At 44.5% G+C, this 16,546-nt stretch overlaps 1 protein-coding gene across 6 annotated transcripts; it reads right to left on the reverse strand.

The window, feature by feature from the left end:
- Positions 1-124: 124 nt before the first annotated feature.
- RUSF1 (RUS family member 1) lies at positions 125-15,598 on the reverse strand. 6 transcript variants are annotated; one of them, XM_028705098.2, is made up of 15 exons: positions 14,739-15,598; positions 13,580-13,748; positions 12,587-12,664; positions 12,167-12,281; positions 11,172-11,217; positions 10,601-10,633; positions 9,855-9,960; positions 5,204-5,305; positions 5,014-5,084; positions 4,644-4,771; positions 4,184-4,241; positions 3,481-3,551; positions 1,840-1,998; positions 994-1,080; positions 125-433 (listed from the first exon to the last, which is right to left on the reverse strand). In XM_028705098.2, the coding sequence occupies exons 2-15, from the start codon at positions 13,727-13,729 to the stop codon at positions 339-341; spliced, it is 1,299 nt and encodes a 432-aa protein (XP_028560931.2). In that variant the 5' UTR covers positions 13,730-13,748; positions 14,739-15,598; the 3' UTR covers positions 125-338. The 6 variants fall into 6 exon arrangements, with proteins under 6 accessions (XP_028560931.2, XP_028560927.2, XP_028560929.2 ...); XM_028705094.2 differs by having other exon boundaries at positions 4,644-4,828; positions 14,739-15,594; XM_028705096.2 differs by having other exon boundaries at positions 994-1,071; positions 4,644-4,828; positions 14,739-15,592.
- Positions 15,599-16,546: the final 948 nt, after the last annotated feature.

Consider the following 16,546-nt stretch of genomic DNA (forward strand, 5'->3'; position numbering starts at 1 on the left):
TTTGACAGATACAGGCCTCAAAAATGCACAAGGAAGTTATCGGTACTGCAAAACTACTACATGCACATATATAACATTTTCACACACAAAATGGAAAAGAAGAAACACTTTTAAACTTAACGTTTATAAAAAAGGGTTTATTTTTGTGTTTCCCTCTCACCCTCAAAAAACCAGGGTGAGCAGCTGGTGAGCACTCATATCCCAACATCAGGTACCCTGCGCTCCCATCCATTTTGGCATTAAAAACTCTGACAACCTCACGTGAGGAAGAGACAGCACCTCTGGCATCCACTCTTTCCAAGGCTTTAGCAAGTCGCCATGTTAAACGTCTCTTGGAGTTAAAGGGTTTTCTTTTCAGGGATGGTCCAATCCATGCGCCACTCATCAGGGCCCAGAAGGTTCCGGTCTGTTACCCATCCTGCTGCTGTCAATCCTTAGAAGAGACGGGTGGGTCCAAAGTGAAAGGAAGGGAGTCTTGTTTAGCTATAACTATACATTCAATTCTCAACCTACACTTTCCTGCTCTTACTTTTCTGATACAGGACAATGCAGAAGGGTGAAATATAAGCGGGACTGAATGGTTTTTTGGGGGGGAGGGAAGGAGTGAGGATTCTTGCAAGGAGAAACAGCATGAGAAATCATAAACACTTCTGCAGTCTTTTTAAAGGAAAGCAAGTTTCCACTCCTTAGGATTAAGTTGAAAATCTGTGATGGGCAAAGCCTGATAAAAGTTCTGAGAGGATCTGAGCAGGGGCTCTAACAGGAGTGATTCCCTTTCCCCAGATCTAATTAATATACTATTATACTAATCTTATTATTATGTACAGCTAAACAAGCAGCTAGATGCAAATCTATTATATTTTCATAACTTACCTAATTTTCATAACTTACACTGGTCGTGGAAATGTAGCTTTGCTCAGTGCTGCATTCAGAATTTTAATTTTTTTTTTTTTTTAAGTAAAGGTCAGCATCTATATCACGACCCCACCATACCTGCCAGGAATTTGGGAAATATTTTGTCCAACAGCTGATGTGTTTCAGAAATCGCAGTGCTGTCCTTATTCTCAGGTTCTGAATGATCCAAAAAAGAAAAAAAAGGAAGGAAATCAGAGCATCCTCCCTGGGCAGGGCTACACCAAGAAAAGAGCACAGCATATTAAAATGGGTACATTGTTCACACTTGAACTCTAAGTATACGGTGGGTTATAAAGGCAAATAAAATAAACTATCAAAGAGCAGCCCAATAGGAAGGGGGAAATCTCTCTCTAAAAATGTCAGAGAGAAAGATCACCTTCCCAACCCTTTAAGTCATATCCTTTAAGCCTCGGATGGACAGCTGTTTTAATTTTGTTTTATTAATACATTTCTATCTCCCCGCCCCGCTTTCTTCCAAGAAGAATGTGGTCGTGTATGAGGTTCTCCTCCTCCTCAGTTCATCCTCATCCACAACCCTACTGACCCAAAGTAGCCCAGTCAGCTTCCTTGCTGAGTGGGGACTTGAACCCTGCTCCCCCAGGTCCAGCACTCTAACCACTACACTACACCACCACGTACCCCTCTGCCTGATTTCACACAGTCCTCAACCTGATTTCATGCAGGTGGCCCAAAGGGCAGAAATGGGGGGGGGGGTGAGGAAGTGGGCCGTGGAAAAAGAGACACAAGAAGGATGTCCCGCCCACTTTGGGCTCTGGGCCCACCTGCCACTCTCCACAGGGTAAGAGGGTAAGATTGTTCACCCGTCTTATAAGTGGAGATGCCAGAAATTGAAGGGGAACGCTGTGTGCCCCACCCCACTGAGCTGTAGCTGCTCCCCACTCCCCTTCCCTCCTGGTTCATCACCTTCACGAAGCCTACGCTGCAGATCCAGGAGAGACTCTTCCTCCAAGGCAGACATTGCCACATCTTGGTACAGCAGGACTTCCAGGAGGAAGGCGTGAGTGCAGGCTTTAATTACATCCACGCTGCCTGCCAGTCGGTGTAGGAGAATGGAGACAGTCCCTGGGGGTGGAGGGAGAGAGGTGGGGCAAGGTCATCGTCATCGTTTTATTTGTATGCCGCCTTTCCATACTTAAAACCAGTGTTTTCTCGGGGGGGGGCACAGGGGTACACATACCCCTAGACGTTTTGTGAACCTTTGTACTTTTGTCCATTTACTGTATTTATTTTTCCTTATTTGAACTATCAAATGGTGATTTTCTTGAGTCAAAATGAGAGTATCCCTAAATGTTTTTTTAGGGGGGGAAAGCACTGGTTAAAACTGTGCTCAAGGTGGCTTACAACATGACGAGATTTACACCATTGCAAACCTAACAAAAGTAAGGTAAAGGTAAAGGTAACCCTGCCCGTACGGGCCAGTCTTGTCCGACTCTAGGGTTGTGCACCCATCTCGCTCAAGAGGCCGGGAGCCAGCGCTGTCCAGAGACACTTCCGGGTCACGTGGCCAGCGTGACGAAGCTGCTCTGGCGAGCCAGCACCAGCGCAGCACACGGAAACGCCGTTTACCTTCCCGCTATAAAGCGGTACCTATTTATCTACTTGCACTTGGGGGTGCTTTCGAACTGCTAGGTGGGCAGGAGCTGGGACCGAAGATGGGAGCTCACCCCGCCGCGGGGATTCGAACCGCTGACCATGCGATCGGCAAGTCCTAGGCACTGGGTTTTACCCACAGCGCCACCCGCGTCCCTAACAAAAGTAATAAACAATAAATAAAACACATAAAAAAGTACACAACCAAGTTGAAACAATTTCCACATAAATAATAAGATCTAAAAATAAAGATGCAGAAATCAATACCATTAACTTCCCCCAAAAAACCCAACTTAAGCAATATCACAGCCTAAGAGTGTGTTCAGCTGTTTTTGTAGCTGGAGTCAGTCCTGTAAGGCCTGTAAGGCAGGCAGCAGGTTTTCCAGGACTCACAGCCAAGATGGTGCTCAGTATTCTCACATGCTGACACACCCTTCTACTAGGATCCCAAATCTGCCACCAGAGGTTGCATCCAGACCAGCCTTTAGTCTGGCAGAGAGTGAAGTCGTCAACTGGGATTGGGAATTCAGGACCAATTTAAAAAACAGGTAAGTTTAATTCATGGTCCAAACTTAGCTGCCCCTTGAAATATCCATCTCTATTGTTATTGCTTCTGCTACTCCAGTTTACGCCCCACCTTTCTACATTAATATATGCTCGCGGCAGACTGTAATCAAAATACAACAATCTAGTAATTGGGCGGGGGGCGGGGATACAAAATAAAAAATGTGATGAAAAAAGGATATATGTATGAGATTAAAAAACAACAACCCAAACTCATTTGCAACCTCTCTCTTTTTCATACCGCATTGCTAGGAAACTTCACCCATGCCTCAGGCTGCAATCCTAACCCCATTTACTTGGGAGTAAGCCCCACTGAATTCAATAGACAAGGTTGGTATTGCGCTCTTAATAGCCAGACACTTCATATATGTAACTTTCTCACTGACCCACCTGCTGCTCGGTTGAAGAAGATTAAGTGATTTGTGGCATTCCCTTCAAGGGCTTTCTGGAAATCTGCAACTCTGGTTGGAGTTGGAAGAGAAATTCATGAATGCCAAAAAGTGATGCAGGTGCACTGTGGCTAGGATGGGAAATTCAATCTGAAAGACAAACCTCTGGGACTCCTCTGCACCCAGGAAGAATAAGTTTAGGCCCTGGGACCAAAAGCTGCATCTAGAAGCCTGCCTTTCAGTAAAATAAATGCATGGAGGTTTTTTTACTTTTAAAAATTTAATTACATTACTTTTAAAATTCCTATAGACACCTTTTCCAGGTTATATTTACACACTGTCACTTGGCAACAATGCGGAAGTGATCGCCTCCCACCCTCTGGAATGCCTTCTCCTCAAGGATTTTGTGACACTTTCAAAAGTCCGCTTATCCAAACCTGTCCTGGACTCTTACATGTTTAATTCTCTGTTCTGTACATTGCTCAGTTTTATTCGTGATATGTACTTCTATTGTTTTTAAACCAGTTTTCTAGGAAATCTTATTCAATTGTTATTGCTATTGCTTTCATCATTTTTATGCCATGCACTCGGGCATTTTTAGTTATAGGTGGGTTGAAAAACTTCACAAAGAAATGGCAAGCTTAGGAACAAATTATCTTCCAGAGAATGGAGGGTTAAAGGGGCACCTGATAGTTCTTACTCACCTGGAGACCACAGTGTGGAGTGGTATCCCAAGGTTCATCCTGAGCTCCTGCTGAAACCCTAGGCATGGGGGGTGAAAAACCTCCGGGTTTTTAAGGATGCAATCCTGAGTGCCTTTTGCTGAAGTCCCACCATGTTGGCGAAACCAAGATATGTCACCACTGTGACAGACACAATGGCAAAACATTCCCTGACCTTGTACCCTTCAGATGTTTTAGACTGTGGCTCTCATCTACAACTGGAGGTGTCACTGAGGAAAGCTGAGCGAGCCATACAGAGAGACCTGGAGGGCTGCACTTGGCATCTCTGACCTGGGGCATAATGTGACTGTCAGTTCCATGGTCTCCCTCTCCCACCAAAGGATGGGGTGGGAGGGAAGAAGAGGAGACGGATGGCATGAGCATGGCCAAAGCTCTCAGGCGGCACCACTCCTCCTTCCCCTTGGCACCAGAGGCTCCTTACCTGGCACCAGAGGCTCCTGAGGGTTGGCGAGAGCAGGTCCCAGCACTTTACCCCGCTGCAAAAAATGCCGCAAGACCAGGCGGAGCCGGGCACGGTTGAGGGTCTCCATGCAGACGGATCGTACCGCCCTATAATTGGCGTAGAGATGCAAGGCAGTGAAGAGGCCGTAGAGGGAATAAGTGAGGCTGAAGGGAAAGGAAGCAGACAAATCAGAGAAAAGACTCACCTAAGAAAGGACCTTCTTCTGTCCCTCAGTGGCCACTGCCAAACACTTCCATTCATTCTATCCTTGTAAAACCTGACTCTTCCACCGCCCACCTCCCTACCTGCCACGCAGAGAGAGAGAGAGAGGCAGCATCCTTCCACTCACCGGAGATTGTCTGCTACAAGAGGAATGAGGAGAAGACTGAAGAAGAGGCCAGCTAGGTTCACCAGGGTCTCCTGGGTAAGCGAGAGAGGACGTCACCAGAAGGCAAATGGTAGGCCTCAGGCCTTGCACAGCCCTAACAAGAGTTGGCCAACGCATGCCTCATTCCATCCACGCCCCCTAGCGCTCTCACCTGGCTTCCATCTTTGGCTGAAACATCGGCCATGTTGTCCCGCCGGGCCTGGTGCATGGTGAGGGCTGCCCGAGTGGCCCCTCCAGCAACACCCACAATGCACTGAAGCAGAGAGAAAATGGAGATGGAAGGAGAAGAGAAAGCTTTGTGGGTCACACACAGACACAACTACATACTCCTCCAAACAAAAGACAGAACATGACACCATGACCTCATCAGCCCCCCAGGGTATCCACAACCCATCAGGAAAATCAGGATGAAAACGGACACCAAGCTTTGTCCCTTAGGCCACATTTGCACCATACATTTAAAGCACTATGAAACCAGGTTAAACTGTGGCTTCCCCCAAAGAATTCTGGGAGCTGTAGCTTGTTCAGGGTGTGGAGAGTTCTTTAAAAAAACACCTGATTTTCCTCCCAAAGTAGAATTCCCAGGGTGGTTTAACAGCCAATCCCCAGTTAACTCTGGGAATTGTAGTTCTGTGAGGGTAAACTACAGGTCCCAGAATTCTTTGGAGGAAGCCACAATTGTTTAAAGTGGCACCACAGTCCTTTTAACATATTGTGTGAACATGACCTTACAATCATAGCTGTCAATGTTTCCCTTTTTTAAAGGGAAATTCCCTTATTCCGAATAGGATTCCTTGCAAGAAAAGGGAAAAGTTGACAGCTATGCCTTACAATAAATGTCTCACCCATTATACCCGCCAAGTTCCACTCCAGTTTTTTTTTTTTAATTAAATTTTTATTAAGGTTTTCCATTAAAAACACCAAACATATCCATTTACATATCACATAATTTATCTTATTTGGACCTCCCTCAACTTTTCTGACAATCATTCGTAGTCCAAATCTTATCTTCACATTCCTTTGTTTCAATATTTCCATCATATTTTATATTTCTATTCTTATTTGCCTTTTGGTAATATTCCCTTATAATTTCACAAAGCTTCTTGGAGACACACTAGCGTTGTACCATCCTCACATATGTTTTCCAAATACTCCGTAAATTTCCCCCAGTCCTCAAAAAATCTTTGGTCTTTTTGATATCTAATTTTTCCAGTTAATTTGTCCAGTTCTGCATAATCTGTTAATTTTGTCCTCCATTCTTCCAAATTCGGCACCTCTTCTTGTTTCCACCTTTGAGCTAACAATGTCCTTGCTGCAGTGATCGCATACTGGAACAGTTTACAGTCTCTCCTACTTATATCCATTCTTGTTATCCCCAGCAGGAAGGTTTCTGGTTTCTTAACAAAGCTATATTTTAGCATTTTCTTTAGTTCGTTATATATCATCTCCCAGAACCCCCTTACTTTCCTGCAGTCCCACCACATATGCATAAATGTACCTTCTTTCTCCCTACATCTCCAACACTTGTTACAAATTTTGTACATTTTTGCTAATTTTGCTGGTGTCATATACCACCTGTAAACCATCTTCATTGTATTTTCTTTTAGTGTAACACATGCAGTAAACTTCAGATTTTCATTCCATATTTTTTGCCAATCGTCCAATTCTATGTTGTATCCTAAGTCTTTAGCCCACTGAATCATAACTACTTTTACCTCCTCGTCCATTGTGTGCCATTCCAACAAAATTTTGTACATTTTAGAAATTATTTTGCAGTCATTGTTCACAATTTCTGTTTGGAATTTTGAATCTTTTTCTTTATACCCTTTTTCTTTCTCATCCTTTTTAAACATTTCATTTATTTGGCGGTAGTGCAACCAATCATAGACATGCTCCTTTACTTGTTCATATGGTTTTAACCTCCTCTTTCCTCCTTCCTTCACCACCAAGTCTGCATAGGTAATCCAATCACTTCTCATATTAATTTTCTTAACACCTATGACCTCTAATGGGGATAACCAATGTGGAACCCCTGTTTCCAATATGTTTTTATATCTGTCCCAGACTTCCAATAGTGATTTGCGAAAGGTATGGTTTTCAAATGATTTATGGCCTTTCTTCGTTTCTTTCCAAAGGTGCGCGTGCCATCCAAACCTAATGTCGAATCCTTCCAAATCTAGGAGCTTTGTATTTTTTAGTTTTATCCATTCTTTTAGCCAGCAAAGACATGATGCTTCGTAATATAACTTCAGATCTGGCAGGGCAAAGCCTCCCCTTTCTTTTGCATCTGTTAGTAATTTATACTTGATTCTCGGCTTTTTGCCCTGCCAAATGTATCTAGAGATCGTTCTTTGCCATTCTTTAAAAATCGCCACTCCTTTTAGTATTGGTATCATCTGGAAAAGAAACAGCATCTTCGGTAGCACTAACATCTTGATCATTGAAATTCTTCCCCAAAGGGACAATTTTAACCTATTCCATGTTTCCAAATCCTTCTTGATTCCCTTCCACACCGAAACGTAGTTGTTTTGGAACAGATCGATGTTCTTTGGAGTTAGCCATATTCCCAAGTATTTCACTTTTTTGGCAACTTCTATGCCCGTTTTTTGTTGCAGTACTTCCATCCATGTTTTTTCCATATTTTTAGCTATAATTTTAGTTTTCTTCCTGTTTATTATAAAACCTGCCACCTCTCCAAATTTTTCAATTTCTTCCAATATCTCTGTTGCGGTCTCCAACGGTTCCTCCGCCATCAAAACCAAATCATCGGCAAAGGCTTTAACTTTATATTGGTTTTGGCCTACTGCCACTCCCTTTATACTTTCCTTTTTCCTAATTGAGTCCAATAGCACCTCTAGGACCATGATGAATAGCAGTGGTGACAATGGGCATCCCTGTCTGGTACCTTTAGAAATCTTAATTTCTTCCGTGATCATATTATTTACTATTAGCTTCGCTTTTTGCTCCGTATATATTGCCTTTATTCCATTGAGAAAGTCGTTCCCCATTTCCCTCTGTTCAATGTTTTTCAGCATAAAATCCCATGATACGTTGTCGAATGCTTTTTCGGCGTCCACGAACATCAGCATTGCTTGCTTCTCGTTCCTGGCAGCCAGATATTCTAAAATATTTATAACATTTCTCACATTATCTCTCATCTGCCTGCCAGGAAGGAAGCCCGCTTGGTCTTCATGAATAATTTCTTCTAGAACCTTTTTTAATCTTTCTGCTATTATTCCTGCAAAAATTTTGTAGTCCGTGTTTAATAATGAAATTGGTCTGTAGTTCTTTACCTGGGTTAAATCCACATCTTCTTTCGGGATAAAGGTTATAAATGCTTCCTTCCACGTCTCTGGGATTTCTCTCTCCTTTAATATGATATTCATTACCTCTCTCAATGGTAGCGACAGGGTTATTCCCAATTCTTTGTAATATCTTGCTGTGAAGCCATCCGGTCCTGGGGCTTTTCCATTTTTCAATTTTTTTATCGCCACCTTCATTTCTGCTATGTCAATTGGGGTGTTCAGCCTTTCTTGTGCTTCTGTCGGGATCTTTTGCACCTCTTTCTCTTTTAAGTATCTCTCTATTTTCCTCATGTTATTCTTCTCTTTCCTTTTATACAGTTGTCTGTAAAAGTCCAGGAATCCTTTCCTAATATCTTTGGGATTAGTTATCTCATCTCCTCCCACTTCAATTTTGTTAATTGTATTTTGCTCTTTCCTTTTCTTGGTCTGCCAAGCAAGCCATTTTCCTGATTTGTTTGCAAATTCGAAGTTCTTTTGTTTCAGTTTTTTAATATTCCATTCCACCTCTTTGTTTATCATCATTGCGAATTGAGTTTGTAAGACCTTGATACTTTTCTTAATTCTTTCATTGTTTGGTTTCTTAATTAACTTTTGTTCATTTTCCATGATTTGTTTTAAAATTTCTTTCTTTTCTTTCTCTCTATTTTTCTTTTTGATCGAATTCTGCTGTATAAAAAAACCTCTCATTACCGCCTTGCTTGCGTCCCAGACTGTACACATTTTCGTTCCTTTGTTACAGTTATCTTCAAAATATTCTTTCAGTTTCTTCTGTGCCTCCTGTACGACCCTTTGGTCGTCCAGTAGGTAATCGTTCATTCTCCATCTGAATGTTCTTTCTTCAAAGCCTTTGAGTTCCAATTTAATGGGACTATGATCTGAGATAACTCTTGGTTGAATTTCCACTTGGAGGATTCTTGGCGTTAATTCATTTGATATCCAAATTTGGTCAATTCTAGACATTGACTGATTCGGTTCTGAATAGAAGGTAAACTGTTTTTCTAGTGGGTGTCTTAGCCTCCAGGTGTCTATTAAATTGCAATTTTTAACCATTTCAAAGAAGGTTTTTGGTAATTTCCCTTCTTTCGATCCATTATTTCTCAGTCTGTCCATTTCTGAAGACACCACACCGTTCATATCACCCATCAAAATTATCTTCTGATCCGCAAACTCCAACAGCTTTTCTTCCAAATTCTTGAAAAAATCAGTCTTATTTCCATTAGGTGCATAGATCCCGACTATCATTATTTTCTCGCCTTGCCAAATAATTTGAATTGCAATAATTCTTCCTTCCTCATCCTTAAAAATTTGCTGGGCTTCAATCTTGCTTTTTACATACAATATCACTCCCCTCTTTTTCTCTTTGTCTGATGATATGAATTCGTTTCCGAGTCTCTTATTGATCAAAATTCTTCTGTGTCTCCACTCCAGTTTCACATCTCAATTATCCCAGCATCTCACCAAGCCAACTCCCACCCCTCCTCATTTATTTATTTTTACCTTGAAGAAGCCACTGATGCACACAATGAGAGTGAAGCATGCTGGGAATGCTGGGGCCAGGATCTCCATTAAGATGGCCATGTCATTCAGGACATCAGCAAAGAGCCTAAGAGGTGTGGGGGGGTTTTGGGGGGGGGGATATTAAATGTCAATCAAAGAGAAAACATTGACCCATCAAGTGTCTGTCTAAGCACAACACCCACAAGAAGGCAATTAACGACAACCTGGAATCTAAATATCCATACAATACAAACTGAAATAATGTGGAACTGGTGTTATAAAATTATTCTATATCACAAGTATAAACAATTACAAACATGGCCTGAAATCACTCAACTCAGTAAAATAAACCCAAACACATTTCGCCCTTATTGTATTCCCCAGTAGTCAATAATATTAATACATACATATGTACACACAGAGAGAGAGGCATATATTTCAACGTATTTCAAACAGTTGGAGCCATCAGTGAAATTAATAAGTAAACGCACATCAAATAAGGCTACTACTGGTCTTGTTTCTTATCATACTACAGATAGCCACATATGTGTGCCTGTAAACCAAAACTAGCACTCAAGCAAAGCGATAAACTATCCTTCCAACTGGAACATATGTCTAAAAGTGTCCTAGCTAATGAACCAACAGAAAGTACAGTTGGTGATAAAGTACTGGATTTGTACCTAATTTTAGACATGCAGCTAGAGAGGAGACACCTATGAAGTTGGGGTCAAAACACCCCTCTTTACCTCCATTGCTTCGCATCGCAGTCCAGTTTGCTCCTGGAAGATAAAAAGGAAATGGGATAATGTGGGAAGGGGGAGAAGGACAGGGCCCCATAGAGATCAAACTTGGAAAACAGCCGGTGGTCAGAATGTCAGATTAGGACTGGGCAGAAGACCAAGGTTCAGACCCCCACTCAGCCATGAAGGGCCCCCTTGCAGCCTAGCCTACCTGGGGCAGGGGGTGTAAAATCATGCATGCCACCTTGAAGGAAAGGTGGGATAGCAATGGCTTCTAGCCATGATGGTTCTGTTTCCTCCCCGCTGCCAGAGGCAGCATGTCTCTGTGTACCAGTTCATGGGGGGTAGAAAATCTCAAGTGGGGGGAAACCCTTTGTTGCCCTCAGGTCCTCCTTCTGGGCTCCCCATAGGAATCTGGTTGGGCACTGCATGAACAGGGGGTGGGACTAGATGGGGCTTTGGCCTGATCCAGCAATGCACTGGAATCAATAAAACAGGAACAGTCCCCCCCCCTTGCACATTTCCCCACCCCCACCCCCCACTAGCACCAACAACACAGGGCGGAAGCAGGACTCACCCCTTACTCCAGGCAAAGAGAATTCGGCCCAGCATCCCAGTCCCATCTGAGGAAGAAGGGATAGAGAGCACACATCAGTGGTTGCCACAAAGGGGCAACTGGTCCACGTGAGACTGGAGGTTACAGGAAGCTGGCTCGCAACACAGTTTGAATCTGCAAGTTACAGGAGCTTCTTTTTGGAGTGGGGTAGAGACTGTATTGCTGGCAAGATGAGGAATGAACTGGAAAAGGGAGAACAGTGCTGAGGGGGTCACCTTAACCTGAGTGGTTCTGGGTTCAAATCAAGATGAACAGATTTGGGGAAAGGCTCTGAGGGAGCAGTTTTACATGGCACATTCCCCCCCCCCCGCTTGCCGAAACTTAGGCCACATTCAGCCATGGGCTCTATTGCATTAGTGGTACTGTTTATACTGCTAGCCCTTCTGTTTCTGATGTTCCTAAATGTAGTGGGGCAGTCAAGAGGGTTTGATTTTGTAGGCACCATTAAATTAAGTGTTGTTCAAACTCTTAAAGGTAAAGGTACTCCTGCCCGTACGGGCCAGTCGTGACCGACTCTAGGGTTGTGCGCTCATCTCACTCAAGAGGCCAGGAGCCAGCGCTGTCCGAAGACACTTCCGGGTCACGTGGCCAGTGTGACGAAGCTGCTCTGGCGAGCCAGCACCAGCACAGCACACGGAAACGCCGTTTACCTTCCCTCTATAAAGCGGTACCTATTTATCTACTTGCACTTAGGGGTGCTTTCGAACTGCTAGGTGGGCAGGAGCTGGGACCGAACGACGGGAGCGCACCCCGCCGCGGGGATTCGAACCGCCGACCACACAATCGGCAAGTCCTAGGCGCTGAGGTTTTACCCACAGCGCCACCCGCGTCCCATGTTCAAACGCTTACTGAGCATTTATTTAAAGTTCCAAGCAAGCACCTCGAGCTACTTTTAACTGTGAGAAAGGATCAGAAGAGGAAAAGTCGCAGAGGATGAACAGAAGGGCAAGTCCCACCTTTCAGGATCCAAGTGACAGTGGCAGCCGTGACGGTCGAAGCCTCATCCCCGACTCCCACCCCTTTCAGCACAGCCTGGGTGGCCAGAGTCCCTGTGATGCTACTGGCAAAGGCCTGGGTTGGGGCAGGGAAAAGAGGGGGGGCAGTTAGGGCAGAACAGAGGAGGGCTTTTGCCCCACTTAACCACCAGTCTGAGACCTTCCCTTGGGCCTTCGATATCCTATCCTGCCTCAAACCACACAGTTTCATCCGAGCCAAAATACTTCCTTTAAAAGAATACCCTCCACAGAACTGATGCCCTCACTTTTTCCAGCCTCTGATAATGAAGAGGGCAAGCAGGATGTTGGAAACCAATCACCCCACTGAAAAACAAACCACCCCCACCCCTGCCCCACCAGGATGGAGAATAGTGCCCTCACCTGAACTGTGTCCCAAATCTGGTAGGCCAGGTAGTCTGAACTCACACTTTCAGGATAACCCTGGGGTAGGAAGACCAACTGCAGGAAGGAGAATAGAGGTTGTTGTCGTTGTTTTTAAATTCACGACCACTGAGACACATCCGTTTTGACTGTTGGAGTACTTCGGACTTGTTGCCACATGTTTCCCCTCTCATCCCCATCCCAAGAGAAGTGTGGCTGTAGGCTCAGCAGCCCCTCTTTGATTTTTTTAAGAGCATTGTTTTTGCATCCCAGAGATATGTTTCCTTTTATGCCCACCCTTAAGGCCACACGATATGTTTCAATCGGTATGATACCCCTTTAATTGTCATGGCTTCCCCCAAGAATCCTATCCTGGGAACTGTAGTTTATTAGTGGTGCTGAGAGCTACTACAAGATGCCTATTCCCCTCCCAGAGCTACAATAACCAGAGTTCGCTGGAAAGAGGGTTTGCTTGCTGAGCATTTTGAAAACATCTTTTAAGAGTCAGGGATCCTTTTCCTCTTCACCCTCCTTCTTGCCAAGACACAACCTGGCATAATACGCAGCACTCGCTCCCACTGATAGATAACACATCACCCCCAAATTCTGTCCTACATCTGTTCCCAACCAATTTCCCTTCTTCAGAAACACAAATCATGCAGCGTCCATGATGCATCTGGTATCACTTATCCCTTTCTGCTCCCACACCTGACACACACACACACACAAACACACACCAAGGCATCCTTCATCCCATCACTCCAGTATCTTCTTCTTAAACCACTATCACCAAACAGTCCTTCCATCCACTCTGCTAAATCTGTCCTGCAAAAACACAAAGGGACAATGGGCGTGTGTGTGTGTGTGTCCATATACAAACACACACTCTCTCTCATACACACACACAGAGAAATTTAATAAATAATAATAATTTGCATATACAACATTCAGGAGCCTTTTGGAAACACAAACCAACAGAAGCTGTTTTCTCACCATAAAGATCTCCCGTAGTGAACGGAATCCTCGATTTTGAGGTCCTTCCGGAATGCAGTCTAGCCTCCCATCAGGCAAGGCCCGGTAGTGCTGAGCACTGCGAGAGCCATAACTTTCCATACAAAGCGGCTGAACCCCCAAATTGGTCATATCTCAAGCAGCTCCTAAGCTGTCAAGGACACACAGTATTATTAATCAGTTGTTAATTTTGCGTTTGAGAAACAGAGTATGTGAATAGGAATGCATAGGTTAGGACATGAGAATGTCAGGTCCAAGGATTAGATGTGGCCCTCTAAGCCTTTCTACCTGGCCCTTGGGATTCTCCTCGGGGCAGCCATGCCTTCTCCTGACTGGATGTGTCCTTAAACTCTGATAAGGGCTTCCCCTGCACTGTACATTTAAAGTAGTAGCATACCACGTTAAACAGTCATGGCTTCCCCAAAGGAATCCTAGTAACTGTAGTTTGCTAAGCATCCTGAGAGTAGTTAGGAGACCCCCTTTTCCCCTCACAGTTACAATTCCCAGAAATTCCTAGAAATTCCCAGTATTCTCTTTTGGCCTCTGCTTAAAACATTTTTTGTTTAGGCAAGCCTACCAGACAACATGTAGATGTTGATGTGCTCTAATCTTTTACTGCTGATTTTAATTATATTTAAATATTAGAGTTATTTGCTTTCTCACTGGCCTTATTGATAATGTTAATATTTCTTGTAAACCGCTTAAAGGTCGTATCACAATCAAGCACCATATAAATTTTGCAAAATAAAACCAATGAATTACACTGCTTGCACAAAGTACTCAAGGCAGCTTGTCCCAAAAGCCCCAGCTAAGTCGTTTTCAGATGCTGGCTGCTTTAAAAACAAAACAAAAACCTTCCACATTTAAAGGCGTGTACATCCTAGACCATTATAAACAGAGGGAATCCCCAAATATTCAGCACAGGCCACCCAACCCCCTTTTGCACCTAGCTCCTGGGCATACATACAGATATTGTCACTTAAGCTCTAAGAATGTACGGGGGGCGCATCCGGAAGCCAGCTTTTCCCAGCAGTGATTGTTGACTGGCAGCTCTGACAGAAGCGCGCGCGCCAATGCCTGCTGGCTCCCGGATCTCTCTCCGGGGCTTGGCATGGCACCGCCACCCTGAGCCCAGCCTAACCTTTGCAAGCCGCCGTCCAGGCGCCACCCGCTCAGCGCCCAGATCTATTTCGCCAAGTGGCAGGTCTCGGTTGCTCCATTCCGGGGAGGTTAGGACTGCGGAGGATGCCGGGGGATAGCTGCAAGGGACTATGGGGGCTGTAGTTTTGGGTGGCACTGAGTGCCTCTTCCTTTCCCTAACCTGTGTCCTCCTTCGTTGTTAAGATACAGCACAGTATTTGCTTCTTAGGGAAGAAAAAGAAATCCGGAGGGGTGGCCATATTAATCTGTTGCAGCAGCAACAGCGGCGCAGGATCTTTCAGGTTGTGGAAACTCTTTTAACAAATGTCTTACGGCGTAAGGTTTTGTGGACTAGGTTTACGATGCCAGGTGGCAAATTATATAGATTAAAAGTTATATCTTAATTAATGCGCTCGGTAGCACAAGACTATTGTTAAATAAATAACAAAAGCCTTTTTTGGGGGGGTGGAAAATGCATATTTACACGCACCCCAAATACCCCACCTCCAGGTTCTTAAGTCTTATCCGCGAAGGTATCGCTGCTTAAAACGCTTGCAGAGGTACACAGATTTGGCAGCAGCTTTTCCCAGCGTGGACTTGGGGAAAGCTCTGCGGGTGGAATTGCTGCCTGGCATGCAGCCGCCGAAGGCACAGGGGCTTTATAGGGGGGAGAGAGAAAGGGGGCGCCTTCCGTTCTGTTGGGGGGCTGGAGCTGGTTCGTTCCCAGCTGACGCAGCAGTTCTTTGCTGCGCGGGATTTAGCTGGAGAGAAACGGGGCGCAAAGGGGTGAAAACTCCACGCGAAAGGGAACCGTTTCCCCCTTTACGAAATAGGCAGCCACGTCCTCCGGGAAGCACCTCCAGCAATCCGGAAACGCCGAGGCTCCAGCAGGAACGACGGGAGGAGTTGCAACCCCGGTTCCACGGAGCTCTGGGAAATGTGGTCCTCCGTCGTTGCAGTTGCTGTCATGACCGTCCATAAGAATTTCTGCTTCTCTCCGAGTTTATTGAATCCCTTTTAAAGCCATCTAAGTCCACAGCCATCACCACCCCATGCCGTGGCAATAAATCCCACAATTATTATTATTTTTTAAAAAAATGTGGAGAACATTTATGCATACAATCTGATCATCTCCATCTGAATTAGCAAGGTGCAATGGAGGATAACCGTTGGACAGTGTTCTTGAAGTTACTAACATGAGTTTGACCAAATTGCAGGAGGCAGTGGAAGACAGAAGTGCCTGGCGTGCTCTGGTCCATGGGGTCACAAAGAGTCGGACATGACTAAACGACTAAACAACAATAACGAGCTACTTGATTTGTACCTGCCTTGCACATCACACCAAGTAGTCTTTCTTACCAAAATGCAGCCAGAGAATAATATTGAGAGGGGGAGCTGTATTTTCAATAGATGCAACATGCTCTTGTCACTGAAGGTTGTATTATCTCTGGCAAGCAGGGTTGGGATAGGTAAGGCACAGGGGGAACCAATATCCCAAAGTGATCCAGCTCTACACTTGAATCCAAGAAAAGTGACAGTTGGGAGCTACTTTCATTTTTGCATTATCCGAGTTTGACTTTGCTTAGCACACACATGGAAAATTTAAGATTTGTATATATAAGAAGTTGTTTTTGTGGATGGGATCTTAGAAACAGGATTCTCTAGGGACCAGAAAGTTGTGGTATCTAAAAAGAAACAACACAGCTCTGAGCTGCTTTCTGTTTTTGGCTAACAAGTGACTTCAGCAGAAACTGCTGGCCCTCGTCAGGGTCCCAGAACCCAACTTTGTTTTAACCTCTTGTTCTATGA

This window comes from Podarcis muralis, chromosome 13, assembly GCF_964188315.1.
Source record: "Podarcis muralis chromosome 13, rPodMur119.hap1.1, whole genome shotgun sequence".
Classification (NCBI taxonomy): domain Eukaryota; kingdom Metazoa; phylum Chordata; class Lepidosauria; order Squamata; family Lacertidae; genus Podarcis; species Podarcis muralis.

Excerpts from the sequence above, each read along its gene's own strand:
- RUSF1 (XM_028705094.2), bottom strand. The coding sequence starts at position 13,729 with ATGACCAATTTGGGGGTTCAGCCGCTTTGTATGGAAAGTTATGGCTCT. Across the intron at positions 10,634-11,171 it reads CTCTTTGCCTGGAGTAAGGG|GAGCAAACTGGACTGCGATG; the intron begins GTGAGTCCTGCT and ends TTTATCTTCCAG. Across the intron at positions 4,242-4,643 it reads TCAGGAGCCTCTGGTGCCAG|GGTTTCAGCAGGAGCTCAGG; the intron begins GTAAGGAGCCTC and ends CCCCATGCCTAG.